Source organism: Hylobates moloch, unplaced genomic scaffold (assembly GCF_009828535.3).
Source record: "Hylobates moloch isolate HMO894 unplaced genomic scaffold, HMol_V3 SCAFFOLD_1, whole genome shotgun sequence".
NCBI lineage: Eukaryota > Metazoa > Chordata > Mammalia > Primates > Hylobatidae > Hylobates > Hylobates moloch.
The window spans coordinates 188,078,913-188,093,276 of record NW_026652276.1 but is presented as its reverse complement, the minus strand read 5'-3'; the positions used below and the strand labels follow the sequence as shown (position 1 = coordinate 188,093,276).

Sequence of the window (14,364 nt, the reverse complement as noted above, 5' to 3'; positions counted from 1 at the left end):
CTTGTGATTAGTAATTCTGTAATGTCATGTCATTTCATATATATATGGCTTATGTGAAATATGAGGTGGAGTTGGATTAGTCAAGAAGCAGGAATTGCCTTTATTTTAGGGCCAGCCCCCAGGGATAACAATTAGAAAAACAGTAGTGAAAACCTGACCCTTCAAGCCCTCCACACCTATTCCTAGGTAAAAGGAATAAAGTTTACCTTCAAGTCCAACTTATATGTAGTGGGGTTACAGACTCCCTTGCTATTTAAAGAGTAATCATGGGCTGGGCGTGGTGGCTCATACCTGTAATCCCAGCACTTTCGGAGGCCGAGGCAGGCAGATCACTTGAGGTCAGGAGTTCGAGAGCAGCCTGGCCAAACATGGTGAAACCCTGTCTCTACTAAAAATACAAAAATTAGCCCAACGTGGTGGCAGGCAGCTATAATCCAAGCTACTGGGGAGGCTGAGTCAGGAGAATCGCTTGAACCCTGGAGGCAGAGGTTGCAGTGAGCCGAGATCGAGCCACTGCACTCTGTCCAGCCTGAGCGACAGAGTAAGATCCTATCTCAAATAAATAAATAAATAAATAAGTAAAGAGTAATCATCAACATGGTTTCTTGGTATTTGAAATTTATTTTAAAAGACTGATGTGTTTCTTTCCAAATTAGACAAAGTTTAAAATGTAAATATCTGATTGACATAGAACATTGATTAAAATTGTTGCAGTCAATGTAAAGTGACTCATATCTGATTACAGTTTTGAGTAGGGAAAGGAAGGCAGTGAAAGAACTCTACATTATTGAAGTGATAGATGAGCCCCTTTGTGGAAGGGAGAGCACTCACACAAAAGGTTAGTGGCATGAAGATTAACATTCACTTCTCGGTTATGCGTATATTTAATTCTTCTATTTATATATATTTGGCCACAAAGCAAGTCTCAACAAATTAAAGAGAGCTGAAATCAAGTATCTTTTCTAATGACAATGGTATGAAACTAGACATCAATAATAGGAGAAATCTTCGAAATTTCACAAATATGTGGAACTTAAACAACATGCTCCTGAACAACCAGTGGATCAAAGGAGAAATAAAAAATATCTTGGGACAAATGAAAATGGAAACAAAATGCATTTTGTTTAAACAAGGAAGTAAAATATCTATACACTGAAAACTATAAAACATTAATGAAAGAAGTCAACAAAGACACAAATAAATGGAAACATATTCTGTGTTCATGAATTGAAAGAATATCGTTAAAAGGTCCATACTACCCAAACCAGCCTTCAGATTTAATGCAATCTCTACCAGAATTCCAATGTCATTTTTCACAGAAATAGAAAAAAAAATCCTAAAATTCATATGGAACTACCAAAATCTCTGAATAGCCAAGGCAATCTTGAGCAAAAATAAAGCTAGAGGTATCACACTACCTAATTTTAAACTATATTACAGAGCTACATGATGATTAAAATGGCATGGTGCTCTGGCATTGATTGACCAATGAAATAGAACGGAGAGCCCAGAAATGAGCTCACACATTTACAGTCAATTGATTTTCGACAGAGGTGCCAGGAACACACAATGGAATAAGGACAGTTCCTTCAATAAATATGTATTAGTAAAACTGGATATCCAGATGCAGAAGAATGAAACTGGACACTTATCTCACACCATATGTGAAAATCAAATGAAAATAGATTAAAAACTTAAATGTAACACCTGAAACTAAAACAAATTTAAGAAAACAGGAAAATCTGAGCAATAATTTTTTGGATTTGGTCCCAAGAGCTCAGACTACAAAGCAAAAATAGACAAATGTGATTACATTTATCTAAAAAGCTTCTGAACAGCAAAGAAACTGAGTGGAGTGACAATCTATGGATTCGGGAAAATACTTACAAGCCATACATCTGATACGGGGATTAACGTCCAAAATATATAAGGAACTCAAATCAATAACAAGAAAACAACCTGATTTAAACATAGGCAAAGGACCTGAACAGACATTTCTCAAAAGAAGACATACAAATGGCCAACAGATATGTGAAAAAACATTCAACATCACTAATCATCAGGGGAATGCAAATTAAAACCACAATGAGATTTCACCTCACACCTGTCAGAATTGACTTATCAAAAAGATGAAAGATACCAAGCGTGAAAGATGATGTACAGAAAAGGGAACCCTTGTGTACTGTGGTTGGAATGTAAATTAGGCAGCCATTATAGAAAACTGTAAGGACGTCTCTCAAAAAACTAAAAACAGAACTACCACATGATCCAGCAGTCCCACTTCTGGGTACATAACCTAAGAACTTGAAATCAGTATGTCAAAAAGATATACGCACTTACATGTTCATTGCAGCATTACTTACAATGGCCAAGTTATGGAATCAATCTAAGTGTCCACCAACATTTAGATTGATAAATGGATAAAGAAAATGTGGTATACATACACAATGGAATACCATCCAGCCTTCAGAAGGACAGGAATTCTGTTAATTGCAACAACATAGATGAACCTAGAGAACATTATGCTAAGTGAAGTCAGCCAGACACAGAAAGACAAATACCACATGACCTCACACATCTGTTGTCTAAAACAACCGAACGCATAGAAACAGAGAGTAGAATGGCAGTTAGCAGCTATGGGGTGGAGGGAATAGAGAGATGTTGGTCAAAGGGTACGAAGTTGCAGTTAGGAGGAATAAATGATAAGTATTTAAGGTGATGAGTATGCTGATGACCTTGATTCAGTCATTCCACACTGTATACATATAACATTACTGTGTATCCTCTTATATATTATTATAATTCATCAAAAATAAATATTTAAAAAAATGAAATAGATTGGCACCATTTTCGGAGAGGAAGGCTTCTTTTATTTGTTTGTTTTTGCAGCCTGGCCTTGGGGAGTGACAAACCTAGAGTAAAGCTAGGCTATGCAGTTGTCTGAATCTGGCAAAACCAAACCCCACATGAAGATGGCCATCATTTACTAAGGCTCCCCTGTACCCAAGCGCCACTCCACCATATGATGATACTGCAAACAGAAATGTTCCACCATACACCCTTCAGCAGCCTTGCTGTTGTTGGCACAGTCTTATGCCTGTATGAAATCCCTTCCTGCGGGAACATAGGCCTTCTTTTTCTATCTCTATCTGCTTCTGGAAGTGACAGACCTCTGGTTAGCATCCTATTTATAGTAACCACTGCTGTATTTGAAGATAATTAAGTTCAACTCATTCTCTTGCTCTAAGCATTTTAGTCATATCTGTTGTTGTTCTATAGATCATCAGCAATTTCTCTACGTCATTCTCAGAATATGGAAACACTTAACTTGCTTTTTGAAAAAGATTCTGCATGATGTAGCCAGTGATCTCATTTATTAGAAAATATCAGGTGTTAGCTAGTTTTGGTATATCTCTTACCTATAAATATTTCACATTCTTTTAATATATTCTTTAAAGAGCAGTTATAAACATTTATAAATTATAAATAGTATTTCATGGAGCATCAGCTGGTATCATTTGTTGATCCAAATTAAAGCCTTTCCAAACCTCATCATCTAGAGGAAAAAATTGCATACCATGTGTACTGTTACATAACCATTTCCACAGTCAGAATTCTGTTGGACTGATCTGATTAAATAGCACAAGAGCAGAGAGATCTTTGCCAAGAATTTGTATAGGGAAAGCAGCATTTTCTGCCATTGCAAAGTATAAAATGCTATTTCAGGATCCATTATTGATACATTCAGTTACCAGGCAAAACATGTGAGTGGATGGAGAGTTGAGAGGCTGGGAGGGACCTTGAGAGGCCAGAGAGTAGCACTTGTATGATTCATCCAAGACAGATGGTTGTCTATTTCATTCTTAATAATCTTTAGGTAAATGGATTCTAAAATTCCTTCAGTAATCCTCCTGGCATCTAAACCACTTTTTAAAATGTAATTTTTAAACATTGTTTTCTGCTAACACTTACCAAAAAATAATTAATGTCTTTTATACCATTAAGGGAAACCATTACGAAGGATTGAAATAGCATTGGTGGGGAGAGGGGTACAAAATCAAAGAGTGTGATTTAGTGCATCGGTGCTGAAAAGGGCTGCTTTTTCTTTTACAGGTCATTATCCAGCTCAGGAAAACCTGATGTTCCTTGTTCTCTGTACATGAAGGAGCTACAAGGTTTCATTGCCAGAGTTATGAGTGACTATTTTAAACACTTTGAATGCTTGGATTTTGTCTTTGACAACACTGAGGCTATTGCCCAAAGAGCTGTTGAACTTTTCATCCGCCATGCCAGTCTCGTAAGACCTCTTGGTGAAGGTGGGAAAATGCGACTTGCTGCTGATTTTGCACAGGTACATTGATGAATTACTACAAAAGAAAAAATGTTTTGGCCTCAATATTATCTATTAAATGAAAGAATGTGTTTTCATCAGTGTTTTTAAAGAGTTGCAGCACAAAGTAAGCCCACTTAAGCATAAATAGTTTAAAAAAAAGGACGAGTTTAAAGATACTTTTATACCAGATATATTTTTCTTTGTATTTAACAAAATAATTATCCCTCTCTTTGATATTTCAAGGTTAAGGTGAAATAGCTCATTCCATAGGAAAGCAGCACTTCCCATTTTTACTTAATATGGGATTTTCTCACTATTTTACTGTCCCAATAGGTCAAACCTTGCTGGCCAATAATGTAGGCAATGAAATCATATTTCAAACAGTGAAAAGAGACCACTTGTTGCCATGTCACCATTCCAAGGCAGTGTTCCCATTCATTTAAATGCACAGTGGGCCAGGTAGACATAGAGTCTGATTATTTGTTCTCTCTCTATCAGGTACAGTTCTTCTCTGTGGCTAGCCTTGAAATCATTTCAAGCTATCTGATGTGTGTGAGAGATAGAATGACATTAAAATAGCAAAACATTATCAGCTCTTATAGAAAGCGTTTTCTTTGTCCTTTAGACAGATTTTTTAAAGCCTTTCAGTAGGCAATGAAGAAAAACTCCAAACATGTTTTCATTAAAAGATTCAGAAACAAAGATGATTGTTACTTTTGTATAGCATACCAAGGGTAAAATCTTCTTTTTTTTTTTTTTTTTTTTTTTTGAGACAGAGTCTTGCTCTGTCGCCCAGGTTGGAGTGCAGTGGCACGATCTCAGCTCACTGCAACCTCCGCCTCCCGGGTTTAAGTGATTCCTCTGCCTCAGCCTCCCGAGTAGCTGGAACTACAGGCACGCACCACCATGCCTGGGTAATTTTTGTATTTTTAGTACAGATATGGTTTAACCATATTGGCCAAGCTGGTCTCAAACTCCTGACCTTGTGATCCACTCACCTTGGACTCCCAAAGTGTTGGGATTACAGGCATGAGCCAGCTGGATAAAATCATTTTTAAGCCTTTCAAAGCTATTAGCTTTACTAGTCTAAATAGTTACTGAAATGAATTCCTCATAGCAATTTGCCAGATCCTCCCTGCTTATAAAGATAAATGTTAATGTCAATATTTATTCTCGTGTGTATCCGGGAGTGTGTCTTGCTTCATTATTTCTACATGGAAGAAAGGACCTGGACAGACTGCTTGTATCAAGTCATTGGTTGTCAGGTGCTCCCTCAGACTTGATACACTTTCAAAAAAGGAACAGGTAACACAAACCTAAACTTTCAAGAGCCTGTTTCATTGCAAATTGACTGATGGAGCAGTTAGTCATTTTCATCTCCAAATAATATTCCTGGGGCCTTTAGACCATAGAAATGAGCCTTCATTTGGAAAATATGCTTGTAGTAGCCACAGCATAAAAAGAGAGATTAAGTGTTACCATTTATATGGCTCTTTTTACCTTTTACATTTTATGAACTTCATTCTTAGGCACCCGTACATTTTACTTTGTTTTACAGGTACACTTCGCTTGAAGAAAACTATTTGTAAATAGTGTCTTATTTGTCCCTTACTGGGGTTTCAGATTGCTTATTAAAAACCTGGTGATGTACTAGAACCTCCTATTTGTTTAAAAAAAAAAAATGTAAAGTATACTCAGATGGTCTCTGTTCTCCTCTTCCCCTTTCCTCCTTAATTTTGTTTTTCTTTTTGTTTCATCTTCTTTCCCTGGGCTCTCTGCCCTACCAGCTTATTTGCATTCTGCTCCAGCTGGTTCCTGAGTCACTTTCCTGGAGGCAGCACTTCAAGTCCAATTAGAGTGGCAGGCGAGCAGGAGATGGCCAAAACCAGAGTACTGTAGGAGAGAGGCTTGTTTTTGTTTTTTATTTTAATATGTTCCCTTATGGGTCCTGAAAGATGGAAAGTATTGTCCTTTAACCCTTGCTACTGCAGCTAACACCTGCTCAAAATGCATAGCTTCCAGAGGCAGGGGTGAGCTTCCACCTTCCAAAAGACTACTTTATTCAAAATGTTATTTGGCATCCTTTTTTCTTAAGACATGTTGTCTAATAAGCCAAACTTTTCTGAGTCCCTTCCCTTAAGGTAAATTAAACTCATCAGTCATTATTACTAACTTATGCTCAAAAGCCTCTATTTTCTGTTTTTTAAACATACAAGAAGCATTTACACACACAGCATTTACTCACTGTTAAGCCCTGCAGTGACATTTGGTTGCAGCAGGTAGTGTGGTATTGAAAAGCAGATTCCTTTGTTCACCCCTGTACAGTGTGTCCCATTTTCAAAACATCCTGGCACTCATCTTAGGGATGACTTCAGTCCTGTGGATCATGGGTACAGAAAAGACAGGCGGAAGCACTATCATAATTAATCATACCTGTGATCATTATCTTTGGCGAATATTGTTCTACTGTTATGTCATGGTCTCCCCCACCCACTTTTTAAATTAAAATTTGAATTTCAAGGTTTTATTTCATTTGGTTTGGTTTCTTGCCAGAATTGCAATTATGTGTTGTACCTCAGCTTTCAGCATCACATTTGGTTGAAAGTGTTTTTCGGGAGTCAGTCAAAATATTTAAATAGCATTACCCTAACATTTGTATTCATGACAGGCATCAACTGGGGACTAGAGGGCTTTTCAACTGCCTTATTATTGAAAGTTCTATCAATTCATATTCAAAATTAAACAAAGCCATTGAGGTCACTGAAATCAAAAATACACAAATACTCCATGGGTTTAAAAACTGTTCTTGTGATAAAAGTGCCTGCCATTCTAGCATAAATAACAAAAAGAGAAAGCTCAAGAGGGGACCTATAGACCAGGTTTGGGAATACTAGTTATTTGCCATAAAGTCCAATTGCAAAGACAGATAATGACGTATTTTCAGGATTTCTTTAAGAATCCTAACTTCTCCTCACTGGCATCAGTGCAGGAAAAAGAAAGTAGTTGCAGGGTGCCATCTGGAGGGATCATGGTGAGGGAAGTACCTGACATCCAGCCCCCTTAGGAATCTAGGTCATGGGCATGAGGTGGTTTCCTACAGGTAATTAATTCCCCACTGTGACCACATGGTCTCAGTGCCTACACTGATCACACAGTAGTTCTGAAATCACTAAGCCTGTCCACAACACTGGGGTTCTGCTGATTCTAAACCTCTTTGAGATCTTGCCCACAGTGTCCTCTGAAGCACATACTCCCCCTCCACCCCTCAGTTTATTTTCTTAACTGAAGGAAAGAGTGGCTGTTGAAGTTGGTATTAAACTATTTAGTGGTACTTCTAGCAGTTTCTATTTATAGGTCTTCTGGTACCCTTTAAGTATACATTTATATCTTTTTCACTTTGTGCCTAAAAATATTAATTTAGAAAAGAAAACAAGACAATCAAAATTCTAGTTTTTGTTCTAATTCCTATTGCCTTTTCTTCTCCTGAACAATGTCAGGGCAGGAGTGCCCTAGGAGTATCCAGAGAAGTCCTGTGGTTAACCAAATGTCTGTGGTAGGGAAGGAACAGCTATGTAATTAGTTCACCGTGCCTGCAGCTGACCGCTCATTCTCTCCAAACGGGGGCTGGAGAGAAGCGGTTGCACATGCCACTTTTGTATCCACTGCTAATGGCAGAGTCACCTCCTCTTACCAGAACACTCTTGCCCTTTAAAACATGGCCTTTATTGTTTAATGGAATTCTGGAAGAAGAAAACGATTTACAATATCCTAGCGGTCTTTTATGGATAAAAAATTTTATTTTAAACATTAAACATTTTGAAATTGTCCTGCGGCATAGAAGTCTTTTGCATACTCATACATTTTACAGCCATTCGAGGTCATATTTTCTCATATCGTAACTTTTTCCTAGCCATCTATTTGTTTTAACATTTGGTCCTGCTCAAGTGCTAAGGCAAAGGTTGTCTTTGAAGACAGTGATTCCACTAGAGTAGTTGGGAATTTGACAAAAACACTTCATGAAAAATATATAATTTCAGTATGTAAAAAACCATTATATATATAGAGTTAGGTATTTGAATGGAATTATATCAAAGATACAATGATAATCACATTTTTCCTTTGTGCTCAGTGTAAAGTTAGTGACACGTATGGAAAGAAAACAGAAATTCCTACCCAGTGAATAAATGAAACAGGTTCCAAAGAACAGCCTATCACCTACTATCTTTTGAGTTGGGCACACTGGCACACAGCTGTTCTGTTTTGCATTGTTGGCAAGAATCCTTTTTCTTCCTTACATTTTTATCTTTATATTTATTTATGATTATTCATTTTATAGTTTCCCAACCATACAAGGTTTCCTTATAGGACATACAGTATGTAATCCATGTCTTTAATATGTTATGAGAGAAATTAACCTGGTTACTGTTCATCCTCAAGACCATCCCAAGGAAGCTTCTCCAACTCTCTCTTGACACTGAGGTCATAAGTTTGACATAGCACTTATCATTTTGCTAAGTAAGAATCATTATGTGTGTATGTATATATGTTTATATATGTGTATGTGTGGACATATACACAAATACTTTTGATTTTGTTGATAATAATCATATTGTTTGAATAAATGAATATCCCCTTCTTCATTAAATTTGAGAATTTAGTGAAGGCAAGACAGTGTAATCATCTAATCATCTTATCCTCATATCTAGCTTGGTACCTAGCACTAAGGCAGTCAGAATGTTTCTCAAATGGATGATCGATTGGGTCTCTATAGTGTACCCATGGCAAGGAGATTTTAAGCAATTTTTTGTAAGGGTGGCCAGCAGGACAGAAGCCTTACACCATATGTGCTTCTTGAAGAAAGGTGCTGTACTATCGGGGAGGAGCCTATTCTCACCCATTTTCTAAACCATTCTTTACCAGGGTGCTATTTATAGCAAGACTGGAGAAGCAGTCTATCACTTGAGTAGCACATATGCAAAAAGTTTGCATATGCACTTGGTAGAAAAGAACAGGTAACCTAATTAATGACAAGTAGAATTTCCAGTCAAAGGAGGAAAATAAAGCGAAGTGAAACCAAGATTTGCTAAATTCTTGAGTTAGGTAGCATATTAATTTATTAATAATTGAAAAGAGAAAAAACTTTTAAACACTATTAATAATTGCTGACAATTAACAGCACTTCTTATATGCTATGCACATAAAGCTTTGTGGAATTATCTTTTAATTTGCATTATTCTATTAAGTAGGTATTATTATCTCCATTTTATAGATGAGAGACCTGAGACTTCAAGAGGTTAAGTAACTTGTCCAGGGTCACAAACTAGTAACTAGTGTCAGCATTTGGAATGCTGATACAGGTGTGCAACTAAAAGCTCCGGAGTTAATCCTTTTAATTACTTCAGCCGCACTGACTGATAAAAATTGTCATCATTTATATTGAATGTAAAAAGACTTGTAATGCCTAAAGTATAGGCATGCAGTCTTGAAAATTTTCCTTTTCCTTATTTTTCAATGGATAAATAATGTAAACTTTTTCCTCTTACATAACAAAAATGTTTTTTTTTTTATTTTCATGAAGGAATTGTCTCATCTTGGGCCCTCTTAGTAAATAAGTGCAAAAATTATGTAAGTGCTTGCCTTTTAATAAATTTAGTTGGCCTTCACAACTTGCCTTATGGTCCAGATAAAATTAAGTTTACTGCAAGCTACAACTTTCTGTGATCCAGGTCTTTCCCAAATTCCCCCAGTGATTCCAACATTAAAACAATGGAGTATCTTTTAATATTTCAGATGGAGTTGGCTGTGGGTCCATTCTGTAGACGAGTATCTGATTTAGGAAAGTCCTATCGGATGCTGAGATCATTCAGGTAAGACCGAATTCTTTGTTCATACATTCATATCCTCCAGGCAAATCCTTTCTGTACAGGTTGAACTTCATAAAATTGCCAATATTCAACCATTTTTTATCTACAACAATGGCAATTTCATGATTCATCTTAGAAAGTATTCAAATCAGAAACCCATATAGATACTTATGCAGTGACTAATAAATTAGAGGGTATGTGTATTTTCTTAGTCACAGTTCACAAGATTAAGCTGGTAAATTATGCTTTTCTTAGGGAGAATTTTTTTTTATTTTTAGCTTCCCATTCTTACAGAAATGGGAATTGCCTTACTAGGCAATTCATAATTATATAGACACGTTTTTCTGAAATGTTCATTTGTTCATTTATCATTTTTAACCCAATCTACTTCTAACAGGTCATAAGTTACATTCCAAGTTATGGATATGATAAAACTATTGAATGAAGTATTAAAAGAATCAAGTTCATGGCTGAACACAGTGGCTCATGCCTATAATCCCAACACTTTGGGAGGCTGAGGCGGGTGGATCACCTGAGGTCAGGAGATCAAGACCATCCTGGCCAACATGGTGAAACTCTGTCTCCACTAAAAATACAAAAATTAGCTGGGCATGGTGGTGCGCACCTGTAGTTCCAGCTACTGGGGAGGCTGAGGCAGGAGAATCGTTTGAACCAGGGAGTCAGAGGTTGCAGTGAGCCGAGATCATGCCAGTGCACCCCAGCCTGGCGACAGAGTGAGACTCCGTCTCAAAAAAAAAAAAAAAAAACCAGAAGAATCTAGTTCAATGATGAAATGCAGAGAATGAATATAAATGTTAATAGGTAAATTAGCCTAATGCAGTTGAGCACAAAATTTAGTATTGAGCGGAGAAATCACTTTACAAAGAAACACAAGAGTAGGTTGCAAAAATTTTCTCCCATTCTGTAGGTTGCCTGTTCACTCTGATGGTAGTTTCTTTTGCTGTGCAGAAGCTCTTTAGTTTAATTAGATCCCATTTGTCAATTTTGGCTTTTGTTGCCATTGCTTTTGGTGTTTTAGACATGAAGTCCTTGCCCACGCCTATGTCCTGAATGGTATTGCCTAGGTTTTCTTGTAGGATTTTAATGGTTTTAGGTCTAACATTTAAGTCTTTAATCCATCTTGAATTAATTTTTGTATAAGGTGTAAGGAAGGGATCCAGTTTCAGCTTTCTGCATATGGCTAGCCAGTTTTCCCAGCACCATTTATTAAATAGGGAATCCTTTCCCCATTTCTTGTTTTTGTCAGGTTTGTCAAAGATCAGATAGTTGTAGATATGCAGCATCATTTCTGAGGGCTCTGTTCTGTTCCATTGATCTATGTCTCTGTTATGGTACTAGTACCATGCTGTTTTGGTTACTGTAGCCTTGTAGTATAGTTTGAAGTCAGGTAGCGTGATGCCTCCAGCTTTGTTCTTTTGGCTTAGGATTGACTTGGCAAAAATTAGCTGGGTGTGGTGACGGGTGCCTATAATCCCAGCTACTTGGGAGGCTGAGACAGGAGAATTGCTTGAACCCAGGAGATGGAGGTTGCAGTGAGCCGAGATCGTGCCACTGCCCTCCAGCCTGAGCAACAAAGAGTAAACTCTTTAAAAAAAAATAAAAAAAAAACAAATAAAGAAAATGTGTCCTTCATCTCTGAACTCTAAAAAATTCCCATTTTCCTTTTGAACCTATTCCAAAAATTCTGCTCTTTCCTGTTTTGTTAATATATCTTATTACTACTGGATATAGCTATTTTTTGCCTCATAAACTCTAAGCACATAACTCAGTCTTTTTATCTGCTATGATAATTTAACAATTCCTTCTCACTTAGTCTAGAGCTTCACTAACAAACTAAAGGAGTTGTCTTATGCGTACTTAGCAAGTGCTGCTTTTTGCTTCATAATATAAAAGCTACCAAAGCAAAAAAAAAAGAAAGAAAGAATGCCTTGGACAATTCTAGAGATGGAGTAAGAAAATAAATATAGTAGTGGAAACAGAAAATAAGCTATTATGTTAATATTTTTTCTGACATAGATATGAGGCATCATTGTTATTGTTTTTATTGACATGGATACCTGCAATGACTCATATTCTTTGCCTGCCTCTCTGTACTTAATAATGTCACATATGGTTTGGCTGTGTCCCCACTCAAATCTCATCTTGAACTGTAGTTCCCATAATTCCCGTGTGTCATGGGATGGTCCCAGTGGGAGGTAGTTGAATCATGGAGGTGGGTCTTATGCTGTTCTTGTGATAGTGAATAAGTCAAGTCTCATGACTTGACTTACCTAAGACATTTATTAATCTATATTATTTACAGAAGTCTTCTTACATCTGCTATAGTTTTTTTATAGGTAAAATGGATACCTCTTAATATAGCAAACTGGAGAGTGTATTAGTCTGTTCTCATGCTGCTAATAAAGACCTACCCGAAACTGGGTAATTTATAAGTGAAAGAGGTTTAATTGACTCACAGTTCCACATGTCTGAGGAGGCCTCACAGTCATGGTGGAAGGCGAATGAGGAGCAAAGTCACATCTTAGGTGGCAGCAGGCAGGAGAGCTTGTGTAGAGGAACTCCTCTTTATAAAACCATCATTTCTCATGAGACTTGACTTATTCATGATCACGAGAACAGCATGAGAAAGACCCACCTCCATGATTCAACTACCTCCCACCGAGTCCTTCCCATGATACATGGGAATTATGGGAACTACAATTCAAGATGAGATTTGAGTGGGGACACAGCCAAACCATATCAGAGAGTGTCTCCATATATTTGTTACCTCACATATTAGCAGCAAACAATGGTCATTTGGAGGCATTGATGCAGGGAAAAACATATCAACGTTGGGCTATGAAGCACCATAAATTAATCTGTCCCAATTAAAGGTGGCTCAGTTATGTTTCTTTGGTTGTAAGCAAGAGAAAACAGGCCAGGTGTTGTGGCTTACACCTGTAATCCCAGTGCTTTGGGCGACCATGGCAGGTGAATCACTAGAGGTTTCAGCATGGTGAAATCCCATCTCTACTAAAAATGCAAAAAATTACCTAGGCATGGTGGAGCATGCCTATAATCCCAGTTACTCAAGAGGCTGAGGCAGGAGAATAGCTTGAACCTAGAAGGCGGAGGTTACAGTAAGCCAAAATAGTGCCACTGTACTGCAACCTGGTTGACAGAGTGAGACTTTGCCTAAAAAGAAAGGAGAAAACAACTTCATCCTAATTCAGAAAATATTTTTTAAATTTTATGTAATACAGTGCTGTCGTAAGTAAGCATTCCACTTTTTAGTGTATGCATTCTTTGTGATATTTAACTTATTCTACAGTAGCAGTTAGAATTATCAGTTAATTCAAAGGATCCAGGGGCCACAGTTGACCGGTTCATGAACTGCTCTGATAATTCATATCCAGGGGAGTTACTATTTTCTCATCTCAGTCTTTAAACTACAATCTCACTTCTGTTTATTTACTCATTTTAGTGTGGGTAAATAATTCCAAATACTCAAATACAGAGATCTGTTGCTGCCTCCACCCCCACCCCAGTGAACCAACTTTTAGATCAACTGATGCTCTTTAATACAAGCTGAAGAAACTGATTCTAATCAAATTGAGGACAAATGAACTTTTGATGGGATTCTATGTATTTTACAAACCCCGAATAATAACTGAACAAATTGGCTCATGAAAAATAGAAATTGGCTGGGCGCAGAGGCTCACGCCTGTAATCCTAGCACTTTGGGAGTCCGAGGTGGGCGGATCACGAGGTCAGGAGATCAAGACCATCCTGGCTAACACGGTGAAACCCCATCTCTACTAAAAAAAAAAATACAAAAAATTCGCCGGGTCTGGTGGCGGACCCCTGTAGTCCCAGCTACTCTGGAGGCTGAGGCAGGAGACTGGCATGAACCTGGGAGGCGGAGCTTGCAGTGAGCCGAGATCGCACCACTGCACTCCAGCCTGGGCGACAGAGGGAGACTTCGTCTCGGAAAAAAAAAAAAATATGAAAAGAAAAATAGAAATTATAGCAGCTCTGATGTTGTAGGTCAGGGAGCAACAAACCTTTTCATTATAGGGCCAAGTAGTAAATATTTTATGCTTATGGACTATTTGATTTTTGTTGCAACTATGCACTTCTGCTATTTTAGCGTGAAACCCACCAAAC

General features: G+C 37.5%; 1 protein-coding gene across 1 annotated transcript in view; it reads left to right on the top strand.

Moving 5' to 3' along the window:
• The window catches only part of COG5 (component of oligomeric golgi complex 5), a 379,224-nt gene that overhangs the window by 325,659 nt on the left and 39,201 nt on the right, over window positions 1-14,364 (top strand). Inside the window, exons 18-19 of the mRNA XM_032761356.2 lie at window positions 4,114-4,351; window positions 10,124-10,200. Coding sequence (XP_032617247.1) covers window positions 4,114-4,351; window positions 10,124-10,200 — 315 coding nt within the window. The remainder of the gene's footprint in view (window positions 1-4,113; window positions 4,352-10,123; window positions 10,201-14,364) is intronic.